Genomic DNA, 22,386 nt, shown 5'->3' with positions numbered 1-22,386 from the left:
GTTCCTACTAACCAAGGACTGAAACAACGTTGACGGGGGTCAGTGGTTCTCAGATTTGCGGCCCCCAAAGCATCACAAGGGGCGTGACTGTCATTATCCCCGCCCCCTACTTCCATCCTCGCATGCTCCATCCACAGGGGTGTCTCTCTCAGGCTTCCTGGGCTGGTGAACTGGTCTGGGTTTCTGACTGGCTTGAAGGAGCTGGCCAATCACAACACAGATTGTGGGGGTGGAGTCATGGCCCGTGGAGCTGTAACTTGGAGCCTTTGGCCACAAATACATACATTATACACCAAGACAATGAAACATTAAACAGGTTATCCTACGGCCATCTTGTTGGCCCGGGGCCAGTAGTTGAACCCCGTGTAATAATGAAGTCATAAAAGTCTTCAATCGGTCTTAAATGTGTGTGTTGGTCTTCAAATCTACAGGAAGAGGAAGTGGCTTCTCTGCAGCCAACAGCTGGCGTTGGGCCGTCGCTGTCAAAGCTTCTTCATGCACTCAAAGGGTCTGAAGTCTGAAGTTGATCCTGGTCCAACCTGCAGGAGCAGGAAGCTCACCTGACGCACATGAAACCATCAGACTTGTGATGATACTGCAAATGAGAATCATCACTGGTTCATGAAGGTGTTCGGTCCTTGCCCTCACGTTGGGGGGTTCCTCCTGAGCCAAGACGGAAGCTCGGCAGGCTCGAGTCCTTCTTCTTCCTGTTTCATAACCAGGCAACAAACAATAGGAACCAACGACATGGTGTCCGTGGCAGGGGAGGAAGTATCTGCAACTCACCGTCGTGGTGAACTCCGGCTGAGCAGAAGAGAAGTTCTGATGAAGGTTTTTATGTGTCTTTGTGTCGTCCCCTCGTGGTCACAGACCTCAGTGACGTCACAGGACTGACACGATTATCAGAGCCATGACGCGTCTGAGGACAACTGAGCTTCAAGAAGGAGGCGGAACGTCCAACAGCGGATGGATGGATGATGGATGGATGGAGGGATGAATGAATGATGGAGGGATGGATGGATGGATGCTGGAGGGATGCTGGATGGATGATGGATGGATGATGGATGGATGGATGATGGAGGGAAGGATGATGGATGATGGATGGATGGATGATGGAGGGATGCTGGATGGATGAATGATGGAGGGATGGATGGATGATGGATGGATGGATGATGGAGGGATGCTGGATGGATGAATGATGGAGGGATGGATGATGGATGGATGGATGGATAGATGCTGGAGGGATGCTGGATGGATGATGGATGGATGGAGGGATGAATGAATGATGGAGGGATGGATGGATGGATGCTGGAGGGATGCTGGATGGATGGATGCTGGAGGGATGCTGGATGGATGGATGATGGAGGGATGCTGGATGGATGGATGATGGAGGGATGGATGATGGAGGGATGAATGATGGAGGGATGCTGGATGGAGGGATGCTGGATGCATGATGGAGGGATGGATGGATGGATGATGGAGGGATGAATGAATGATGGAGGGATGGATGGATGGATGGATGATGGAGGGATGGATGATGGATGGATGGAGGATGGATGGATGGATGGATGATGGAGGGATGCTGGATGGATGAATGATGGAGGGATGGATGATGGAGGGATGGATGATGGAGGGATGGATGATGGATGGATGGAGGATGGATGGATGGATGGATGCTGGAGGGATGCTGGATGGATGGATGATGGATGGATGGATGATGGAGGGATGCTGGATGGATGAATGATGGAGGGATGGATGATGGATGGATGGATGGATAGATGCTGGAGGGATGCTGGATGGATGATGGATGGATGGAGGGATGAATGAATGATGGAGGGATGGATGGATGGATGCTGGAGGGATGCTGGATGGATGGATGCTGGAGGGATGCTGGATGGATGGATGATGGAGGGATGCTGGATGGATGGATGATGGAGGGATGGATGATGGAGGGATGAATGATGGAGGGATGCTGGATGGAGGGATGCTGGATGCATGATGGAGGGATGGATGGATGGATGATGGAGGGATGAATGAATGATGGAGGGATGGATGGATGGATGGATGGATGATGGAGGGATGGATGATGGATGGATGGAGGATGGATGGATGGCTGGATGATGGAGGGATGCTGGATGGATGAATGATGGAGGGATGGATGATGGAGGGATGGATGATGGAGGGATGGATGATGGATGGATGGAGGATGGATGGATGGATGGATGATGGAGGGATGCTGGATGGATGGATGATGGAGGGATGGATGATGGATGGATGGAGGATGGATGGATGGATGGATGATGGAGGGATGCTGGATGGATGGATGATGGAGGGATGGATGATGGAGGGATGCTGGATGGAGGGATGCTGGATGGATGGATGGATGGATGATGGAGGGATGCTGGATGGATGAATGATGGAGGGATGGATGGATGGATGGATGGATGATGGATGGATGGATGATGGAGGGATGGATGATGGATGGATGGAGGATGGATGGATGGATGGATGATGGAGGGATGCTGGATGGATGAATGATGGAGGGATGGATGATGGAGGGATGGATGATGGATGGATGGAGGATGGATGGATGATGGAGGGATGCTGGATGGATGGATGATGGAGGGATGGATGATGGAGGGATGCTGGATGGATGATGGATGGATGGATGATGGAGGGATGCTGGATGGATGAATGATGGAGGGATGGATGGATGGATGATGGAGGGATGAATGAATGATGGAGGGATGGATGGATGGATGCTGGAGGGATGCTGGATGGATGGATGATGGAGGGATGGATGATGGATGGAGGATGGATGGATGGATGATGGATGGATGGATGATGGAGGGATGCTGGATGGATGAATGATGGAGGGATGGATGATGGATGGATGATGATGGAGGGATGGATGATGGATGGATGATGATGGAGGGATGGATGATGGAGGGATGATGGATGGGATGTGAACAAAGAAGAAGGGCAGTGGGTGCAGGTCGGAGGAGCCATCAACAAGGGGTCAATCTGGAGGAGGTGTCTGCTCCTGAGAATAGACATACACACACACACGCACACACACGCTTACACACTCATGCAAACTCACACAGACCCTTCAAGTCAGGGAATGGACAGACTGACTGAAGCCGAGGACACTCAGACAAACCTCCTTGTTTCTTTATTTCAGCGTCTCAGAGGAACCTGGCAGACTCCATCGATGACGGTCCTCAGGATCAGGAGGGGGTGCAGTCGCACCTCCTGCCCGCTGGGGGCGGCGGTGCTTTGAGGTCTTGCTTGTCCGACCCTGCACGCCGGGGAGGAGGAAGAGGCAGACGGCCGCGGAGTGTCTGGGAGCTCGGAGCCCTTCTCTCGTGGAACCGGTCACACTTGGAGGTAACACCTGACACCTTCTACTGGCGTCGTTCTTGTGTAGGGAAGTGTTCCGATGTGTGTGTGAGAGAGAGAGAGAGAGAGAGAGAGAGAGAGAGAGAGAGAGAGAGAGAGAGAGAGAGAGACACACACACACACACACACACACACACACACACATAGAGAGAGGTATCAACCTTAACATCAGCAGGAGGAAATCAGGTGGGGAAACGTAATTTCAGAGTTCCTGGTTCATGCTGGAGTTACTGTGTGTGTGTGTGTGCGCGCGCGCGCGTGCGTGCGTGTGTGTGTGTGTCAGGCGCGCGGCTTGTGACTGTTACATTTATGTAATTATACAGGTAACGTTGACGTCACTCGAGCACCTGTTGCTCGTTGCTGCTAAACTCTGGTTCAGCAGAAGTTACATGAACAACTTTTTTATACTCGCAAACTCTCAACGCTCCTCTGGTTTGAAGGAGCTGCATTTTATTTTGAAAGATTAAACTCGTGACAGGAAGGCAGCCCTGTTGCTAAGAGACCCTCTGTGGTATTCCAGCGTTTACTGTTGTTACTCCTCTGAAAGAACCTCATCAAAATCAGCTCTGGATCTCCACCTTCCGCCTCCACCCAGTCCAAGTCCAGCAGCGGGGGGGCGGCGGCGCCAGGCCAAGGACCAGATGTTCACTGCATTTTCCCAAAACTGCTGAAGTTACTCAGGACCTTTGTGGACCTGCAGGTCTGATCACGACCACTGCTCCTGGTTCTGGTGGCTCCCCTGATCCACGGGTGCTGCTCTGAGGGGCTGGAACGAAACCTCAGACCGGCGAGGAACAGAACACGTTCCATCCAGGCCGCAGAACAATGACCAGCTTCTCACTCCCGATCCCACAAGGGTCTGGGGGTCTACATGGGCTCAGTGGGTTTGGGGGGGGGGGGGCTGCTCAGGGCCTAAAACAGTAACTGTCTCAGGGGTCCCTTGAGTTCAACGCGTCCTCAGTCTGATAACCAAAGTGTCCCGTATCAGGGGGCCCAGACCAGACACTCCCTCTGACCCGAGCAGATAGCAGATGCCCCGCCGCCACGCCTCACTATAGCTGCCATGTTTAGCTTTGTCACGAGGACGCCATCATCAGACGACGGTCTTGTGCTTCCTCACTTCTCCCGGTTGTGTTTCCAGGCAATGAGATCAGTTGCTGTCCTGGGGGGGGGCATCGGGGGTCTGGCAGCGTCGTACTACCTTTGCAAGAGCCCCCAGGTTACCAAGGTAACACGCACGCACGCACGCACACAATCTGGCTGTGGATGTGGAGGTCGTAACACCTCATCAGTGACATCACAGGATGTTCAGTAGCAGTAAGAACAAAAGCACCAAACCGGAGAGGGGATCTGTCCGTGGTGATATTTGTCGCTTCCTGTCTGGAAGTTCTGTCAGAGGACCGTCCCCCTCCCGGTTGCCACCGGCTTCTGATGTTGACGTCGTTATTGATGAGTTCGCTCCAGACTGAACCGCCTGACTCTGGCGCCTCTGTCTCTGCGCCGTGTTCTTCTTCAGGTGATTCTCTTGGAGTCCAGTGGACGTTTCGGAGGCTGGTTGTGGTCGACCCGCAGGGCGGATGGGGCGGTGTTTGAGCACGGACCCAGAGGGATTCGACCTGCCGGGGCAGTGGGACGGAACACGCTCAACATGGTGAGTGTTACCATGGGAACCAGGCTGCAGCCATGCTGGACTACAACAGAGTTTTAATTCATATTTAATACAAGGAGGAGTTTACTAGTGGAGCCAGCGTCTGATGAATGAGGGAGGGAGGTGTGGATGAGTGAGTTAAGGGTGAATGAATGAATGAGTCAGATGGGATGTCATCAAGCATCCGTGTGGAAAATCATGAATGCGTGACATCAGCTTTTAAAACCTGAAGACAGAAACACATCCATGAGTTGAGGAGGAGTTCATGTTTGAGAAACGGCCTCAGCTGCTGTCAACTTCCTGTTCTCACGCAATGTTGGCGGTTCTGGTTTGTCCTGCAGTCTGCATCGGTTAGTGGGGGTCATAAAGGACTGGAGGGTGAGGAGACGAGGCCCCCTTGATCCAGAGATCTTCAGCCGGCCATCTTAGAGACCACGTGTGTGGAACGTGTCTGTATGAGCAGGAGAGAGCAGGAACGCCCAGTTGTGAGGTCCATAAACCAACCGTTAGCCTCCAAGGGGGTCTGGTCTCTGACCTCACTCGTGGGTCGCGTTGTTAAACGCTCCTTCTTGTACAAGAAAATAAATTCAACTTAAACTTTGATTCTCAGGATCCGGTCTGTCTCATGTCAAGGTTATAGGAGCCACATCTCTTTATGTGTCTGTCTCTTGGGTTTTCGTCAGGCAGGAGAGCATTTTCTTTAGAATCACTGGTGCAGGTACTCAGGTGACGCATGGAGGTGGAGGGCCATGCGGTTTTTACCGCTCAATCGCTCGCTCGCCAGGCTCACTCACCTCGCCTCACTTCTTTGTTTTCCCACAGCATCCTTTTATTAGTTTCTTTTTGCAGCAATTAAGTCATGTCTTGTTGTGACCTTTTTCGTCAATAAAAAGGGGAACGTCACCCGAACATGGACGAGCGTATGGACAGTCGTTTATGAGCGCGTCAAAAACAGTCTCTCACTTCCATGCAGAGTGACCATAGAAGGCAGGATAGTTGCTAAAAAGGTCATTAGGAAAAAATTCTTGTGACATCAGTAAAAAAACAACTTCAAATCCAAGTGAAAGTGCAGTACAGGTACTGAGACCCTGCAGTACGAGGTGGTTGAGCAGCTGAACACCAGGTGGATGAAGGGTGCGAGTCTACAGGACCCTGAGGGACCAGGACAGGCCCCATGACCACATGTAGACCACCACTCACACACTTACCTACCTTACTAGCTGGAGCACCTGGAGAACCCAGTGAGACACGGGGAATCCAGAACCTCCTTGTGAGGAGTGTGTAGAGGGTGAGGAGAGTGAAGAGTGTGTCGAGGTTGAGGAGGGTATGGAGGTTGAGGAGGGTGTAGAGGGTGAGGAGGGTGTAGAGGTTGAGGAGGGTATGGAGGTTGAGGAGGGTGTAGAGGTTGAGGAGGGTATGGAGGTTGAGGAGGGTGTAGAGGTTGAGGAAGGTGTAGCTGGTGAGGAGGGTGTAGAGGGTGAGGAGGGTCTAGCTGGTGAGGAGGGTCTAGCTGGTGAGGAGGGTCTAGCTGGTGAGGAGGGTCTAGCTGGTGAGGAGGGTGTAGAGGGTGAGGAGGGTCTAGCTGGTGAGGAGGGTCTAGCTGGTGAGGAGGGTCTAGCTGGTGAGGAGGGTGTAGAGGGTGAGGAGGGTCTAGCTGGTGAGGAGGGTGTAGAGGTTGAGGAGGGTGTAGCTGGTGAGGAGGGTGTAGAGGGTGAGGAGGGTCTAGCTGGTGAGGAGGGTGTAGAGGTTGAGGAGGGTGTAGCTGGTGAGGGTGTAGAGGTTGAGGAGGGTGTGGAGGTTGAGGAGGGTGTATTGGGTGAGGAGGGTCTAGCTGGTGAGGAGGGTCTAGCAGGTGAGGAGGGTGTAGAGGGTGAGGAGGGTGTAGCTGGTGAGGAGGGTGAGGAGGGTCTAGCTGGTGAGGAGGGTGTAGAGGTTGAGGAGGGTCTAGCTGGTGAGGAGGGTGAGGAGGGTCTAGCTGGTGAGGAGGGTGTAGAGGTTGAGGAGGGTGTAGCTGGTGAGGAGGGTGTAGCTGGTGAGGAGGGTGTAGAGGGTGAGGAGGGTGTAGCTGGTGAGGAGGGTCTAGCTGGTGAGGAGGGTGTAGAGGTTGAGGAGGGTGTAGCTGGTGAGGAGGGTGTAGAGGTTGAGGAGGGTGTGGAGGTTGAGGAGGGTGTATTGGGTGAGGAGGGTGTTGAGGTTGAGGAGGGTGTGGAGGTTGAGGAGGGTGTATTGGGTGAGGAGGGTGTAGAGGTTGAGGAGGGTGTGGAGGTTGAGGAGGGTGTATTGGGTGAGGAGGGTGTTGAGGTTGAGGAGGGTGTAGAGGGTGAGGAGGGTCTAGCTGGTGAGGAGGGTGTAGAGGGTGAGGAGGGTCTAGCTGGTGAGGAGGGTGTCGAGGTTGAGGAGGGTGTAGAGGGTGAGGAGGGTGTAGAGGGTGAGGAGGGTCTAGCTGGTGAGGAGGGTGTAGCTGGTGAGGAGGGTGTAGAGGGTGAGGAGGGTGTAGCTGGTGAGGAGGGTGTAGCTGGTGAGGAGGGTGTAGAGGGTGAGGAGGGTGTAGCTGGTGAGGAGGGTGTAGAGGGTGAGGAGGGTGTAGCTGGTGAGGAGGGTGTAGCTGGTGAGGAGGGTGTAGAGGGTGAGGAGGGTGTCGAGCAGCGGTCGCCAATCGGCGGATCGCAGTCCGGATCCAGACAAATACTAAAAAAATAAAATGATACTAATCGTCAGCAGCAGCAGGTTTTACTTTGTATTGTTGTGTGCAGCTGAATAGCAAAGTGCTAACTTGAAACAGAAGGATTTTGTCACATGTTTGATGTTGATGGACAAATGACTGACGAGTGTTGAGATATTATTGAATGCACTTTAAGACCTGTGGGGCCCCCTGCTGGACAAGAGGTTTAAGGTTAATGTGGAGAAAACAGACAATAAATTCTGTTGAAGTATTCTTGGAATGTAGGCTGCTCCATTTGATCTGAAGCTCATAGCTGAGCAGACAGACACACCTCCACTGCTGGCTGGCACGCAGGCGTCGCCTCGCAGGGAAATCAGTGCTCATAAAAAACTGCGACAGGCCTCCGGACGCAAGCTTGAAGACTTTTATGAATAGAAGACCCCTGAAGTAGAGGGTGAGGGGGGTGAGGAGGTGTCCTGGGTTCTCAGGTTGTTCACACAGTTGCCTCCATCTTTATTTGGGTCCATCTTGGATTATTGGGGTCCTAATCTCTCTCTGGATGAAAGCGGCTGGTGTTCCACCAGTAGGATCCTGTGGGATCCTGTGGGATCACCAGTTCATGTTCCCTCCGTCACTGGTGGATCCTCCCCATCAGTCGGTCTGTATTGACAGTTGGGGACTTTTTGGGGACATTAATTGAAATCTTTTAAAGTTTTTGTGTGTGTGCGTGTGTGCGTGCGTGCAGGTGGAGGACCTGGGTCTGGCGGGGGAGATCCTGCCGGTCACCTCCAGTCACGTTGCCTCTCAGAACCGGTACTTGTATGTGAACCGGCAGCTTCATCGGATGCCCTCAGGCCTCAGGTGAGACCGGCTGCCGCTGCTCAGCTTCACCGTCCCATACCTCCATCTTCAGTCGCTCTGGAGGCGTCAAACACAACTAGACATGCATGTCACAGACGCCTGTCCTCCTCTGCTCCCCTCTGTCCCTGTCCTTCAGCGGGCTCCTGAGGACCGTCCCTCCCTTCTCCCGTCCCCTGGTGTTCAGCCTCGCCACAGAGATGCTGGTGAAGAAGAGCAAGCAGGACGACGAGACCATCCACTCGTTCATCTCTCGGAGATTGGGACAAGAGGTGAGCTGGGCTCCCACACTGGTACTGGTGCGGTACCACTCTGGTACTGGTGCGGTACCACTCTGGTACTGGTGCGGTACCACTCTGGTACTGGTGCGGTACCACCCTGGTACCGGACCAGTCACCCTTTATCATTCTATGACATTCATTCATATCAACAGAAGTCTACCTTTTGGACCATAGCTGTTGCCTTGTATTCATCGTGTGTGTGTGTGTGTGTGTGTGTGTGTGTGTGTGTGTGTGTGTGTGTGTGTGTGTGTGTGTGTGTGTGTGTGATAAGCTGGCAGACATCGCTGGAGACAGTTTGTGCCGAGGTGTTTTTTCAGGAGACTGCAGGAAGTTGAGTGTGCGCTCTTGTTTCCCTCCCCTCTACAATGCAGAGCAGCGCAGAGGTTCCCTGACCCTGGGCATGCTGCTGGGTTCAGGTACACACACGCACACATGCATGTACACATACACATACATACACATGCATGTGCACGTTCGCACACATGTACACGTACACACACGCACACACTCTCCTTTCTCAAGAACAAAAGATTTGTGGCAGCATGTCATTAACCCTTAGTAAGTTGTAAGAGGAAGAGTTTGAGTGGGTGTGTGTGTGGGTGAAAGAGAGAGAGACCTGTCTGTGGTGGAGGCAGGAACATTTCTCTGGTAGAACCCAGTCCCACACCAACAACCTCAGTGTTTCTCCACCTGTTAAAGGAACCGATGTTCCAGCACAAACAGAAATAAACAGAGACATCAACTCAGATGAATGAGCAGAGTTTATAGGTGGAAACCTGCAGTCATGTTCGTCTCCTCGTCTCCGGAGGACAAAGCTGGTGAATTTCTCTCTTTTTTTAGGGCTGATTGATGACAAATGAACCTGCTGAAGTCCATGAATAAAAGAAATAATACAGAATGAACCTGCAGCCCAAATCAGGTGTGTGGAACGAGGCAGAGTCACTTCCTGTTTGGTGTCCCAGATTTACAAATGTCACACTCCAGACCCATAGGGGGCAGCATGTGACCAGAGTCCTCCTCATGAGCAGGGAAGTGCTCACCTCCTGAGCATGAACCTGGGGGCGGAACTCTTTATTGACCTGAAGATTTAAGTTCCCAGCTGTGGTGGTGACAGAGCGAGAGATAGCTGAGCGGGTTCCAGGTTCCCTGCGTGGTGCCGGTCCGGCCCGGTTCCAGGTCAGCGGCTCAGAGTAGAACCACTGCAGTGGCTCAATATCACCGCTGGAGGAACAAAGTAGTACTATAAGACAACAGCGCTGCATCCGAATTACCAAGTAGGTCGGATGGTAGGTCTCAGAGCAGGTCGTAGGCTGTCCCAAACCACAACTGGCGTGAGTAGCGACCTACTTCTCAACCTAAATTCCAGCCTAAACACGCCCACATTGTTGGTCGGTTCAGGTGCATCCTACGGAGCAACCTATGGCCCACAATGCACCGCGGACTTCTTCTTTGTCCCCTAAAAACTTGTGGACCTGCAAGCCAAGTTAGCGCCACCAACAGTCTCCCATTCTGATGAACACCAACATTTATAGTCGTTGTTGATGACTAAAGGTGCGTTCATGTGCTTAATAATAGAGAATGAGGGAAAGGTGCGTTCAGAGTGGAGTGCAGTACCACAGTCAGGCCAGCAGGTGGGGCTTTCGTTGGTGCTGTCTACCTAATTGTGGTATCTGTGCTCTGCCAGCAGAGGTCGTGCTTCACCACCAATCTTGGGGTGTCTGAATGGTGCCGCCGTGTTCAGGTTGTAGGAGAAGCCTGTAGCGGTAGGTCGTAGCAGGAGGACGTAGGTTGGCACTTGGCAATTCGGACGCAGCCACGGAGAACATTTCCTGCTTCATTTCCTGGTTTGATGATGCAGAGCTGCCAAGTCTCACGCTTTGAGAGTGAGAGTCACGCAGTTAAGCCTCTTTTCACGCCACACTTGCCATTTCACACGCTCATTTGCCAAACTTGAGATTTGCTCAAATTCCACGAAATCCATTTAAATTGGTATTAAAAGGGCGCACTGACCAGAGGTCTCACTCTTGGGATTTTCTGGAACTTGGCAGCTCTGGATGTAGTTTGTCTTTGCTGTGTCTTCTGTAAAACCAGTTTTATGGAACTCTGAAGCCTTTCAGCTGGTCTGGCTTGGTTCTGGATCTGTATGGTTCCCCTCTTTTCCTCAAATGAACTCGTAAGGCCTCGTCTGTGCCCCGCTGGGTCTCGGATGTGTGGTGTTGTTGGAGCCTCGTTAGAACGGATGCGGTCCTAGAAGGATCACTAGTGATCAGTCTCGGGGTCCCTTGACACTCCCAGTTCAGGATCCGGTCCAGGTAGATCTGCCCTCTCTCACATGCCCAGAAGGGTCAGCCAGACTCCGGTCTGACACGTCGGCGTTCGTTCAGGCCAGCACTCCGTGACTCTGTTGTTGTGGGTGTCACAGCTGCAGTTGTGTACACCTGCAGGTCCTGGTCCTGCGGTCCCCCCTGGGCCTCTGAGTCAGAGGTCCATGAAGGAGTCGTGGGCTCAGTGGTCGCTGAGGCGTGGCGTGGAGTCACTTCCTGAGGCCATCGTGGAGAACCTGCGGCAGAGCGGGAAAGTGCAGCTGCAGCAGGACGCACCTGTTCAACACATCTGTCCCTCCACGTCTGGCTGGACGGTAACTGTCACATGACTCTTGTCACCTGACCTGTATGACTGTCCAATGGGTGTAGAGACTCAATGACGTTTGCTCTTCCTAGGCCCGCCCATCTGTATCTGCTCATCATGCTAACACGCTAAGATGTCTTGTGTGTGTGTGTGTGTGTGTGTGTGTGTGTGTGTGTGTGTGTGTGTGTGTGTGTGTGTGTGTGTGTGTGTGTGTGTGTGTGTATGTGTAGATCCATTTGGAGGATGGGATCGTATCAGCTGACCACATCATCTCTGCTCTACCTGCTAAAGGCAAGTGTTGGTACCAGAATGTGGCTCTGAATCCTCTTGTTTAACACGCGTGTTACTAAACATGTTTACCTACTACGTCATGTCCAAGTGGCTGCTGGAAACGGCTCGGTTCTGTCTGAGAGGTCCACTTCCTTTCATAAACACCCAGCAGGAACTGAGGTCATGTGACCTTGTTTACAGTCCTTCTATATTCAGGTCATTGTGAATGACTCAGAGATGTTGAGGTTGAAGGTGGTGTAACTTGTTCAAATACAGTGAGAATCACAATGGTGTGTGTGTGTGTGTGTGTGTGGGGGGGGGGGGTCCTCAGCTCTCTCCTCAGTCCTGCCCTCCTCCTGTCAGCCTCTCATCAAGGAGCTGCAGGAGATCTCCATGGTAACAGTTGCTGTGGTAAATCTGGAGTATGAAGGTTCTGTGCTTCCTGTTACGGTGAGAACTAGAGAATCTCTCTCTCTCTCACTAACACACACACACACACACACACACACACACACACACACACTGCAGCTCTGATCAACTCAGTCGCACCACAGCTGTTTCTGAGCTTTAAGGAAGGAGAATCACAGTGGTGTGTGTGTGTGTGTGTACTCCTTTGTCCATTTGTTTTCTCAGGGTTTTGGTCACCTGGTTCCATCGTCAGAGGATCAGGGTTTACTGGGTGTGGCCTATGACTCGGTTCCATTCCCTCAACACAACAGACCTGATGGACACACAACCAGACTGACGGTACAGATTGTGGGATTATCTGAGATTATTCAGGGTTCCTGCAGACTCTAGAAAACTTTCTAACAGCGCCAAGAGGACAATGCAAGGTTTACTGCACTGCCAAACACTGGAGATTTATTAAGTCGTTTTATACTCAACGAGGCTTTGGCCGCCATCTTGTTTTCCTGAGTTCACCACGGCGCCACTCTGCCATCACGACCCTCACTGCAGTGGGAGGTGGGACTGATGGTTTCCCTCGCAGTTACACGTCTGCGACGCCACAGGAAGACTTTGGTCTCACAAGCATGTAACGTGGACGTGTCAGAAGCGTGTCGGCCAACTACACACGTGTTTCTACGCAGGAACATAGAAGACTCACGTTTCCTTCAGGTCTTATTCATTACTCCTTCCGGTACACGTCACATCCTCAAGTACTTGATCTGATGTCATGACGCAGTACTTTCACTTCTGTCTCATGTGTTGTGTTATAATTGTGTTTGGCTGCAACACAACATGTCAACTCTTTGATTCCAAAGCACCAGCAGACTTTTGTAAAGGCTTCAGAGCCTCCAGAGCTCCACGGTGGCGCACGCGCCCCCGTGTGGCCGAGCCAGGAATTAATTCCATCCCAATTATACAGTAACTTATTCCATTTTAAGTACTTGTCAAGCACCAAGTCCATGGAACCCTGGATCCTTCCAGCTTAAGAGCGTCATCAGGCTCAGTAACGCCCACGACACTGACCTGCTTTTTGTCTCCTAGGTGATGATGGGAGGAGCCTGGTTCCAGGAAGTATTTGGGGCCCCAGAAGCAGTAACAGAGGAGGATCTTCTAGCACGAGCCACTGAGGCGGTTCGCAGCCATCTGGGCGTCACTGCAGCACCCAGCTGGAGTCGAGTCGCACTGCAGAGGGTGAGACTGAGCCGCCGTCCGGGAGCGTCTGTGGCTCTGTGCCGTCAGACTGTGGTAACAGTGGCGTTGTCTTGTCTCCTCAGGACTGCATTCCTCAGTATCACCTCGGCCACTACCTGAGAGTCGGTGGGTATTAGCGGACACGTCAGCCGACATCGTCTCACTCGTTCGTCCTTGTGCAGTGACTTGTTGTCTTGTTTCCAGAGTCCATGCGCGGCTTCATAAAGAAGAAGAATCTGCCGCTGTCTCTGATGGGTTCCTGCTATGATGGCGTGTCAGTGAATGACGTCATCTTCAGTGGAAAGACAGCTGCTGACGAGCTGCTGGGACCTGGAGCCTGACCGTCTCCCACGGGAACTTAAAACTTGCTGTGATTCAGTTCATTTGGTCGCTGTCTTGTTCGGAGTTCCATCGTGAGGAGGACAAGGTTCTGTTGAGCCATTTGTGATCCGAGTTTGAGATCAAGATTCAGCACGGGGGCTTTTATTTTGAAAATCAACTGCCACCACCTTGCCACTCCGGTGAGGACCAGCTGCCTCTGGAACCGCTGGTCTTCCTGGTGACTCACCAGGGACATCAGCTGGAACACTGGAACAGAACCGGAACACTGCTGCTCTGCTTTAGTGTCCTGAAGGGAACTCATTATTTACAAAGCATTTAAATATTTAATCCTATTTGCACTAAACTGTCATCACGCTGCCCAGTGCTGGTGTGGCAGCTGTACTGGTTTCACTGGGCATCCGGTGGGTTCTTAACACAAGCTGCAGTTTTCGTTCTCAGATTGTCTCTGGAGGAGAACCAGAATGTCTCCACGTGAGGCCTCACGTTCCTCTGATGTCATTACACTGAAGGAACATTCATAAGAGTTTGTCTTTCCTGAAAATGTAAAGTGAATAAACCTGATTTTTCCGTCAGGCTGTCTGATTGGGTCATCGCCACAGCGTACGAGCGTCACGTGGCTCGAAGAAGGACAACAAACACACGGCGCTGGCGAGGATGAGCGTCCCAGTCCAACTGACACTTGGACCACGTCGAAGAACAAGTCAATTAAAACGTAGAACGTTGTTTTTATTTGAAAAAGAGGAAACATCTTAATACCAGTTCATGTCCTGATTAGTCACAAAGCTCCGCCCACTGGAGGAGTGACAGTCACGTACAGGAAGACTATCTGAGGCCCAGCTTCTTCTTCTCCTTCTGTTTTTTGCGAACCACCTCCATGTTCCGGTCCTTCCATGTACTCTTCCTCAGTTTGATGGGACGACTTCCGACGTACTTCCCTGGATAAAGAGACGAAGCTCCACTCAACATTTGATCTTGGTTCCTCTAAACCAGGTCTCAAACCGGTCCAGTAAGGGCCGTGTGGCTGCTGGGTTGGAATCAAAACTGGACCAGTTTGAGACCCCTGCTCTAAATGAAACTAGAGCTTGGAGCCACAGACGGAACCTGAGGTCCACAACCCCCCGCCTCGACTGACATTTCAATAATTTACTGGACTTCACTGGCAAATGTGTGTTGGCGAGGAAGCTTCTTCCTGCCACGGCGGGCGATGTGAGCGAGTGTGTGTGGACTGACCGTTCATCTCCCTCATGGCTCTCACGTAGTCGTTGGGGTCTTTGAAGCTCACGAAGCCGTAGCCTTTCGTCTTCCCCGTGCGTTTGTCTCTCACCACCTGGTGACAATGACATCATTACAAGTGTTCCAGCTCGTCGAACCGCACGCTTCAGCGTCTTCTCACAGCTCATTTGTCATCAAGCATCTTGAATTTGAAAAACGAAAACACAGCTGAAAACACGTTCAACGTCAATCATCGACGACTGACTTCTACACAACATCAAATATTTCTAACAGGCCTCCTCCAAGTCAGCTCGTCCACCAGGTGGGTCTCTGCTCTGGAGGAAAACCCAAGCGTGAGACGTTTCCTTCCTGCAGCAGCCATGTTGGCTCCTCGCTGACGTCTGAACTGCAGACTGAAGGTGGTTTGTGGACATTGGGCAGCGATGGATCATCATTCATGTTTCCGTCCAGCTGCCGAGGAAAACTCTCACCATCCCTCTGCTCTGGAGCTACTAGCCGCTCCACTATTCACCAGCCAGCTGCTAACTGTGTCCTGTTGCCATGGTCACAACCAGGAAGTGATCAGAGACTTTACACAGCTGGAGCCGATGAGAGCAGAGAAAACGAGCTAAAACTGCTTCTCAGGCTCAGTTCAGATGTTGACAACCGATCGCAACAAAACACCTGAGTGACAGGCTGACCATCCTAGGTTTTTATCAGATACATGACATAGCCGTGCGTCCACGGCGAGCGGGTCACGCGTCATCGTCTCCTCCACGATGCATCAGGGAGGATTCCTGAGTCGCGTCAATGACCGAGGATTTAGTTCATCTTCACTGCTAGCAAAATAGTCCCAACTATTATTAGGAACCTCCCCATCAATCTCACACACACACAAAACAAGCAGAGGAGGAGAACCAGCCCACCTTGGCCTTGAGGAACGAGGGGTATCTGCTGAACGCTCTCGCCAGGATGTCATCATTCACCTCGTTACCAAGATCACCGCAGAATATACGGAAATCATCTACAGCAGAGAGAAACTGGGTGAAAGCTGAGGTGCGAACAGGTCACGACTGATCCAGATCACGACTGATCCAGATCTCTACTGATGCGTGATCCATCCTGCCCCCCCCCCCCCCCCCACACACACACACACACACAATGAAAAGCACTATCTGTGTGCGCTGCTGAGCACTTGGGCTCCTTCCCTCCCATGGTGGACAGGACAAACAAGGACAGTTCATTTGTGTTCATATTCAGCGGATTCCAGAATTGGAGTGTGTGTGTGTGTGTGTGTGTTTGTGTACCTGCATCCCACTCCAGCAGGCTGGCGTCCTCCCAGCTGCTCCCTGCTGCTGTACGGATACACTTTTTCACCTTTTCTGACTTTGACTTCTTTTTGTCCTCAGTCGTGCTCTCCACAGGCTGCATAACACACACGCACACGCGTCGGTCACTAGTCACTTGCTCACCCACACCAGTTACATTTATGACGGCGTCACTTGTGCCCCGTGTCTCGCCGTCACTCCTCCACCTGGTCCTCTAACGTGTACCCGTCACGTGTCACCTGCCCGGTGCCAAACACCAGGATGAACAGGGGCCAGAACCAGAACATGCTGCCAGGTACAAGTCTTTCCAGCTCGTTAAAATGTTTCAATTCATCTTGGTGCCAGGCTGGTGTTCGGTCATGTGACTTCACTTCAGCAGAGGTCACCGTTGCTCAGCCCCGTGACCTCGTTGATTGTGTTTAGCTGGCGTCAAGCATCAGAGTAGCAAGGGCTTTGTTATTCGACCGTTCAGAACAACACAGCTAACCAAACTCTTCCTAGAGCCCAAGAGGAAGGGATCCGGAACGGCGACCTCTCACCTCAGGGTGCGGGGGCTCGTGCTCCGGCATGCTGGGGCCGATGACGGCGCCGCTGTCCTCGCTCTCCTTCTTGTCCAATAGACCTGCAGCCATGACAGCGGCCTGTTGCTCAGCCACCCGCGCCGCCAGCTCCTCCTGAAACCCACAACACACACACACTCATGAGGACTTGATGGTACTGCAGCACAGGCATCTGACTTGAGTCCCGTCTCCACACACACGCGACCAGAACACGTCCTGCCAGCTCTTCTAAACCAGTCAATAGAACGACGTGGCACACAGGACTCAGAGACTCTTGTGTCTTGACACTCTTGACTGGTCATGTGTATTGATGACATCCAGCCCAGGGATTTGGGCCGGTTTAGGGTTCTACATTCAGCAGGAACAGAGAGCCAGACAGGCGGTGCGGTGCTGGAGCAGGGCTGAAGGCAGCAGTCAGGATGGAGGTACCATTCTGGCTTGTCTCTGGGCTCTGACGTCGGTTCGTTTCAGTCCGACGGGAGCAGGAGGAGCAGAGTACACGGTCGGTGCTGCCTGGATGATTGACGGAGTCTGTTTGATGGGGGGCGGGGCTCCCTCTCTTGTGGATGGGGCTGACACCATGGAGACCATCTCACCGACCTGAGGGGGACACACAGGTACTTCAGACTACAGGTGCAAGAGAGCTGCGGGTGGCTGACGTGGTCCCGGGACGGCCATCACCTGAGGGGCTGGGGCCATGTGCTGGATGGGCTGGGACACACCCTGAGGCGTCTGGCCCTGCAGGGACGGGGGCAGCATCATGGGAGGAGGTGGAGGAGGGCGGGGCAGCGGGGGAGCTACAGGAGGGCCGCGCATGAGCAGCCTCTGACCACCTGACAGCAGAATTAGTCAGAAACAGACGAGGGTCGATCAGAGCAAAGGTCACATCAGGCAGCGTTCCCCCTCCTCACACCAGGCTGGTCCCTGGAGGCCAACGCCGCAGATGCACCTTCACTGTTAGCCATTTCTCACATCATTATAAAGCTCTATGTCTCCATGGCAACGGGGCAGTCCTACTCAGAAGCAGCAAGAACCCAAACAAGTAGAACAGTTCTTGTGCCACAAACCAGAAAATAGGAAAAAACTTCAAAGACGACAGACATTTTACCGAGCGGGGAGGGCGGTTAAATCAGTACAAGGAAATATTTCAACCTGACGCGTTGTCATGGCTGAGACTGACAGCGAATCAGTGACGGTGAAGGAAACACAGCGCTCAGAGGGTTAATGACACCCTAATCTGAACATTTAATCTACTCCGAATTAACAGGAGCGGTCATGAAGCTTGTGTCCTGTCAGTGGAGGCTCTGGTCTTAGTTCAGCTTCCTCCTGTGACATCACACTCGTCAACGGCTCCACTCGATGCTGCTCTGACCACGAAGGAGGACATCAGTTAATGAAGAAGGAAGCGAGTCGCTTGGAGGAACCTCACCAGGCCTCTGCAGGATGTGAGGGACGAAGGCTGGCCTCATCATCGGAGGTGGGGGGGGGCGTACTGGAGGAACTGGAACACACACACACACACACACAAACACACACACAGAGTTAGTGGCTCATGTCTGATCATCCCCCATCTCGTCTGTTGTGGACCTCTGGGAGTTCACACGTTTCCAATCAGCAGACCCATCATCGTAGCAGTAGAACAGTGTGTGTGTGTGTGTGTGTGTGTGTGTGTGTGTGTTCACCTGGTCCTACGAAGGCTGCTGGTGGGGGACCAACAAAACTAGCAGCTCTGGCCTCTAAGGTTTGCTGGACCTGAGGAGGAGGAGAGCAGCGGGAGACAGGACAGAGGAGGCGTCATGTGGGAGTCTTCCAGGAGCAGAGGTCACACACGCAGTACCAACCTGTCTGTAGGTGTTGGTGCCAATAATGGGCCGCACAACTGGAACAGCTGGGACCGCCAGAGCAACAGGCACGGCCTCTATGACAGGGGGGCTTCCTGATACTGGACCGCCGAGAACCTCCTGCTCGAATCTACAGCGAGACAGAGGTTGGACTGAGAACAATCTGGAGTCAGACGAAAAGCGTTCGGCTGTGTTTGCACGCCATGGATTCCAGCGTGTTCAGCAACACTTTGGTATTCAAAGGGGGTTTGTGAGGACACAAAGCCCAAAGCACAACGCAGAGAGGCCGTCACTGGACACCGAAGTATTCACAGGTGAGTTCCAGGTGTGACATCACTCTGACCAATCAGAGAGCCTGGTGTCGTTCCCTCTAAAGTCCGGGTTCCTCCAGGACTTGGAGCGCTGCAGTTCCAGAGAGGCTCACATTTCCCCTCAGGAGGAGGTGCGGTCGTCACCCTGAGGACCGCACCTCCTCCTGCTCTAACGCCTCAGCACAACACCGCAGCAGCAGCTCACACCAGAGGGAAACACGCCAGTGTGTCGGGGTTCAGTTTAAGTTTAGTGTGTGGAGTCACACACGCGGTTCAGGGGACTGGTACTCACAGAGCCATCTCAGCCTCCATCTCCTTCAGACGCTCCTCGCCAGACTTCAGCGCCATGCTGGGACACAAACACACACCAGAGATCAGACATGGACAAGCAGACCTGACAGGGTTGGCACTGGGAGAGAGGATGGTTCTTTGCTCTATTATTGTTTCATCACATTCTCCTTTTCACTGACAAATCCTGAATTTAAAAAAAAAAGGCTATGCCTCAAGCCAAGATGTTTCCAGAGGTCTGGAGATCACGTGCGGGCGGGACGGACCAGTTCCAGCCGGTGGGTTCGTTTCAATTACTTTTCCTTTAATTGTGCAACCCCACAATCGAAGTAACACATAAGCTACAGAAGCTTGATTGTACGGAAGCCTACTGAAGTCATTTAGCTCCACAACTGTAACCATTGTTTTGCCTGGAGGGCGTGAATGAGTTAAACACTCGCAGTTCCCAGAACCAGCAGGTCTCCAGCATGACGCGCCGGTAAAACTCCGAACTCAAGTCAATACGATTCCAACGTCCCACCCGTGCTTCTGCTTCTCCCAACGGTACCAACGTAACCTGCAGGAGAGCTTCGTAGCAGCACGTACCTTCTTTACTTTGTGAGCTGTTCACGCGTCTTTCCAAGCCTTCAGGAAGCGGTGAGCCGCGTTAGCAGGAGCGGGTTAGCAACTCTAGCGAGCCGGTCACTCCTGTACTAGCAGCTAGCAGCAGAACCAGCACTGACGCTCGGCAGCTCGCGTATTAGGGACATTTTGGGAACATTTTTAATGATGAAACACGATAAGAAGCAGGAGAGCTGACAGAAACACCATCCGAGCGTTGTGTTCCTTTAGCATCTGGGTTGCAGCAGTAGTGCTTCCGGCGTGTTCTGGGTTAGCCAGCACTACCGCCACCTAGCGGACTGGAGTGGGCACGTCTGGAAACCTGTTACCTCTACCGCTGCAAAAGTGTACGGTCATGTCAGAACTTTGTTTGACACCATAAACGCTTCCCTGTCTGATTCGCTCACAGCCACGACTCCACAGCTCCACATCTTCTGAGCCTCCTCCTATCCCTCCCTCCTTCTAACCCTCCCTCCTCCTATCCCTCCCTCCTATCCCTCCTCTTATCTCTCCTCCTATTCCTCCCTCCTATCCCTCCTCCTATCCCTCCTTCTAACCCTCCCTCCTCCTATCCTTCCCTCCTTCTAACCCTCCCTCCTCCTATCACTCCCTCCTCCTATCCCTCCTCCTATCACTCCTTCTAACCCTCCCTCCTCCTATCCTTCCCTCCTTCTAACCCTCCCTCCTCCTATCCCTCCCTCCTTCTAACCCTCCCTCCTCCTATCACTCCCTCCTCCTATCCCTCCTTCTAACCCTCCCTCCTCCTATCCCTCCCTCCTTCTAACCCTCCCTCCTCCTATCCTTCCCTCCTTCTAACCCTCCCTCCTCCTATCCCTCCCTCCTTCTAACCCTCCCTCCTCCTATCACTCCCTCCTCCTATCCCTCCCTCCTTCTAACCCTCCCTCCTCCTATCCCTCCCTCCTCCTATCCCTCCTCCTATCCCTCCCTCCTTCTCACCCTCCCTCCTCCTATCCCTCCCTCCTTCTCACCCTCCCTCCTCCTATCACTCCTTCTATCCCTCCTCCTATCCCTCCCTCCTTCTCACCCTCCCTCCTCCTATCCCTCCCTCCTTCTCACCCTCCCTCCTCCTATCACTCCTCCTATCCCTCCCTCCTCCTATCCCTCCTTCTAACCCTCCCTCCTCCTATCCCTCCTCCTATCACTCCTCCTATCCCTCCCTCCTCCTATCCCTCCTTCTAACCCTCCCTCCTCCTATCCCTCCGTCCTTCTAACCCTCCCTCCTCCTATCCCTCCTTCTAACCCTCCTCCTATCCCTCCCTCCTTCTCACCCTCCCTCCTCCTATCCCTCCTCCCCCACGGGTCTTTGCTTTGACACCCCTCTGACTCCTTGTCCATCCTGTCTTCCTCTGACCTTAATCTCATCCCTGTCTTTATAATCCCTGCTCCTCCTCCTCCAAGTGGACCTGGAACTGGTTCATCATCGGTTCTGTGTGTGCGCTACCTGTTCATGACAGAAAATCTGTTACCAGGATGAAACAGGGAGCTCCCACGAAGGTCTCACCTCCTGCTGGGCGGATCTGGTGCAGCTCTCCCTCACCGCTCATCATGTCGCGTATGCAGAAGAAGTCCTGCAGAACCACGCACGTCATATCAAAGTCAAAGAATCTTGTTCTTGTGTTGAATTTCGTTCTTCTCGAACTGAAAGGTTTATTTGCTGATTCATATTTCGTGACGTGTCTGCGTCACAGACGGGTCTGTGTCATCTGACCGCAGATGAAGAGGCTGGCAGCCGTCACAGACGTGCACGCTGCCTCTGCAGACCTGAGCCTTCACGACTCAAAACTACACACTTGTGAATTTTTCTAATTTGGTTTGGTTGGCAGACTCGCTGGGGGCCCAGTGGAGCCTGGCCCGGCCGGTCTGCTCCAGCTGAGGCCCGGCCGGTTAGGAGCTTTGCTCCTGGCGTGTCCAGGTGTTTTGTCAGCCACTGACTTGTGAATGAAGCATTTCCATGTTCATCGTTTTATAACTTCTCAAGGTTTTTATGATTATTATTGATTTATATTGTAGTTATTATTATTATTATTGATGTGTATTGTATTGATAATTATTGATTTATATTTTATTATTATTATTGATTTACATTGTAGTTATTATTATTATTGATTTATATTGTAGTTATTATTATTATTATTATTATTATTATTATTGATGTGTATTGTATTGATAATTATTGATTTATATTTTATTATTATTATTGATTTACATTGTAGTTATTATTATTATTGATTTATATTGTAGTTATTATTATTATTATTATTATTATTATTATTGATGTGTATTGTATTGATAATTATTGATTTATATTCCATAATTATTATTATTGATTTATATTGTATTTATTATCATTATCATGATTAAGACTATTATATTCTTTAGTACATCATTTATAAGATGTTTTTCGGAAAAATGTACCTGACATCAATGAGCACGTGACGTACATGCATGAGCGGGGCCACGCTTCTGGGCGGGACCGTCGGCTTGTGGGCGGGGCCA

The 22,386-nt window shown here is 52.1% G+C and overlaps 2 protein-coding genes across 3 annotated transcripts; one reads left to right on the top strand and one right to left on the bottom strand.

Annotated features, from left to right (window-relative positions):
• The first annotated feature begins 530 nt into the window (after positions 1 to 530).
• Positions 531 to 16,100, top strand: ppox (protoporphyrinogen oxidase). 2 transcript variants are annotated; one of them, XM_086219281.1, is made up of 14 exons: positions 531 to 831; positions 3,185 to 3,390; positions 4,544 to 4,630; positions 4,919 to 5,053; positions 8,458 to 8,573; positions 8,710 to 8,842; positions 9,123 to 9,267; positions 11,296 to 11,489; positions 11,710 to 11,770; positions 12,081 to 12,199; positions 12,383 to 12,496; positions 13,238 to 13,387; positions 13,471 to 13,513; positions 13,592 to 16,100. In XM_086219281.1, exons 3-14 carry the CDS (start codon positions 4,547 to 4,549, stop codon positions 13,726 to 13,728), a joined length of 1,431 nt encoding a protein of 476 aa, XP_086075407.1. In that variant the 5' UTR covers positions 531 to 831; positions 3,185 to 3,390; positions 4,544 to 4,546; the 3' UTR covers positions 13,729 to 16,100. The 2 variants fall into 2 exon arrangements, with proteins under 2 accessions (XP_086075407.1, XP_086075408.1); XM_086219282.1 differs by lacking the exon at positions 531 to 831 and adding an exon at positions 2,860 to 3,033.
• rbm42 (RNA binding motif protein 42) lies at positions 14,435 to 20,306 on the bottom strand. Its single transcript, XM_086219283.1, has 12 exons — positions 19,855 to 20,306; positions 19,274 to 19,330; positions 18,671 to 18,800; positions 18,512 to 18,581; positions 18,259 to 18,330; positions 17,511 to 17,662; positions 17,259 to 17,429; positions 16,809 to 16,943; positions 16,249 to 16,366; positions 15,868 to 15,965; positions 14,960 to 15,056; positions 14,435 to 14,664 (listed from the first exon to the last, which is right to left on the bottom strand). The coding sequence occupies exons 2-12, from the start codon at positions 19,327 to 19,329 to the stop codon at positions 14,552 to 14,554; spliced, it is 1,212 nt and encodes a 403-aa protein (XP_086075409.1). The 5' UTR covers position 19,330; positions 19,855 to 20,306; the 3' UTR covers positions 14,435 to 14,551.
• Positions 20,307 to 22,386: the final 2,080 nt, after the last annotated feature.

This window comes from Aulostomus chinensis, chromosome 11 (genome assembly GCF_037954235.1).
Source record: "Aulostomus chinensis isolate RoL2024-O1b breed Wild chromosome 11, RoL_Achi_v1.0, whole genome shotgun sequence".
NCBI classification, from domain to species: Eukaryota; Metazoa; Chordata; class Actinopteri; order Syngnathiformes; family Aulostomidae; genus Aulostomus; species Aulostomus chinensis.
Note: the sequence above shows the minus strand (reverse complement) of the source record. Positions and strands in the feature narration are given on the sequence as shown.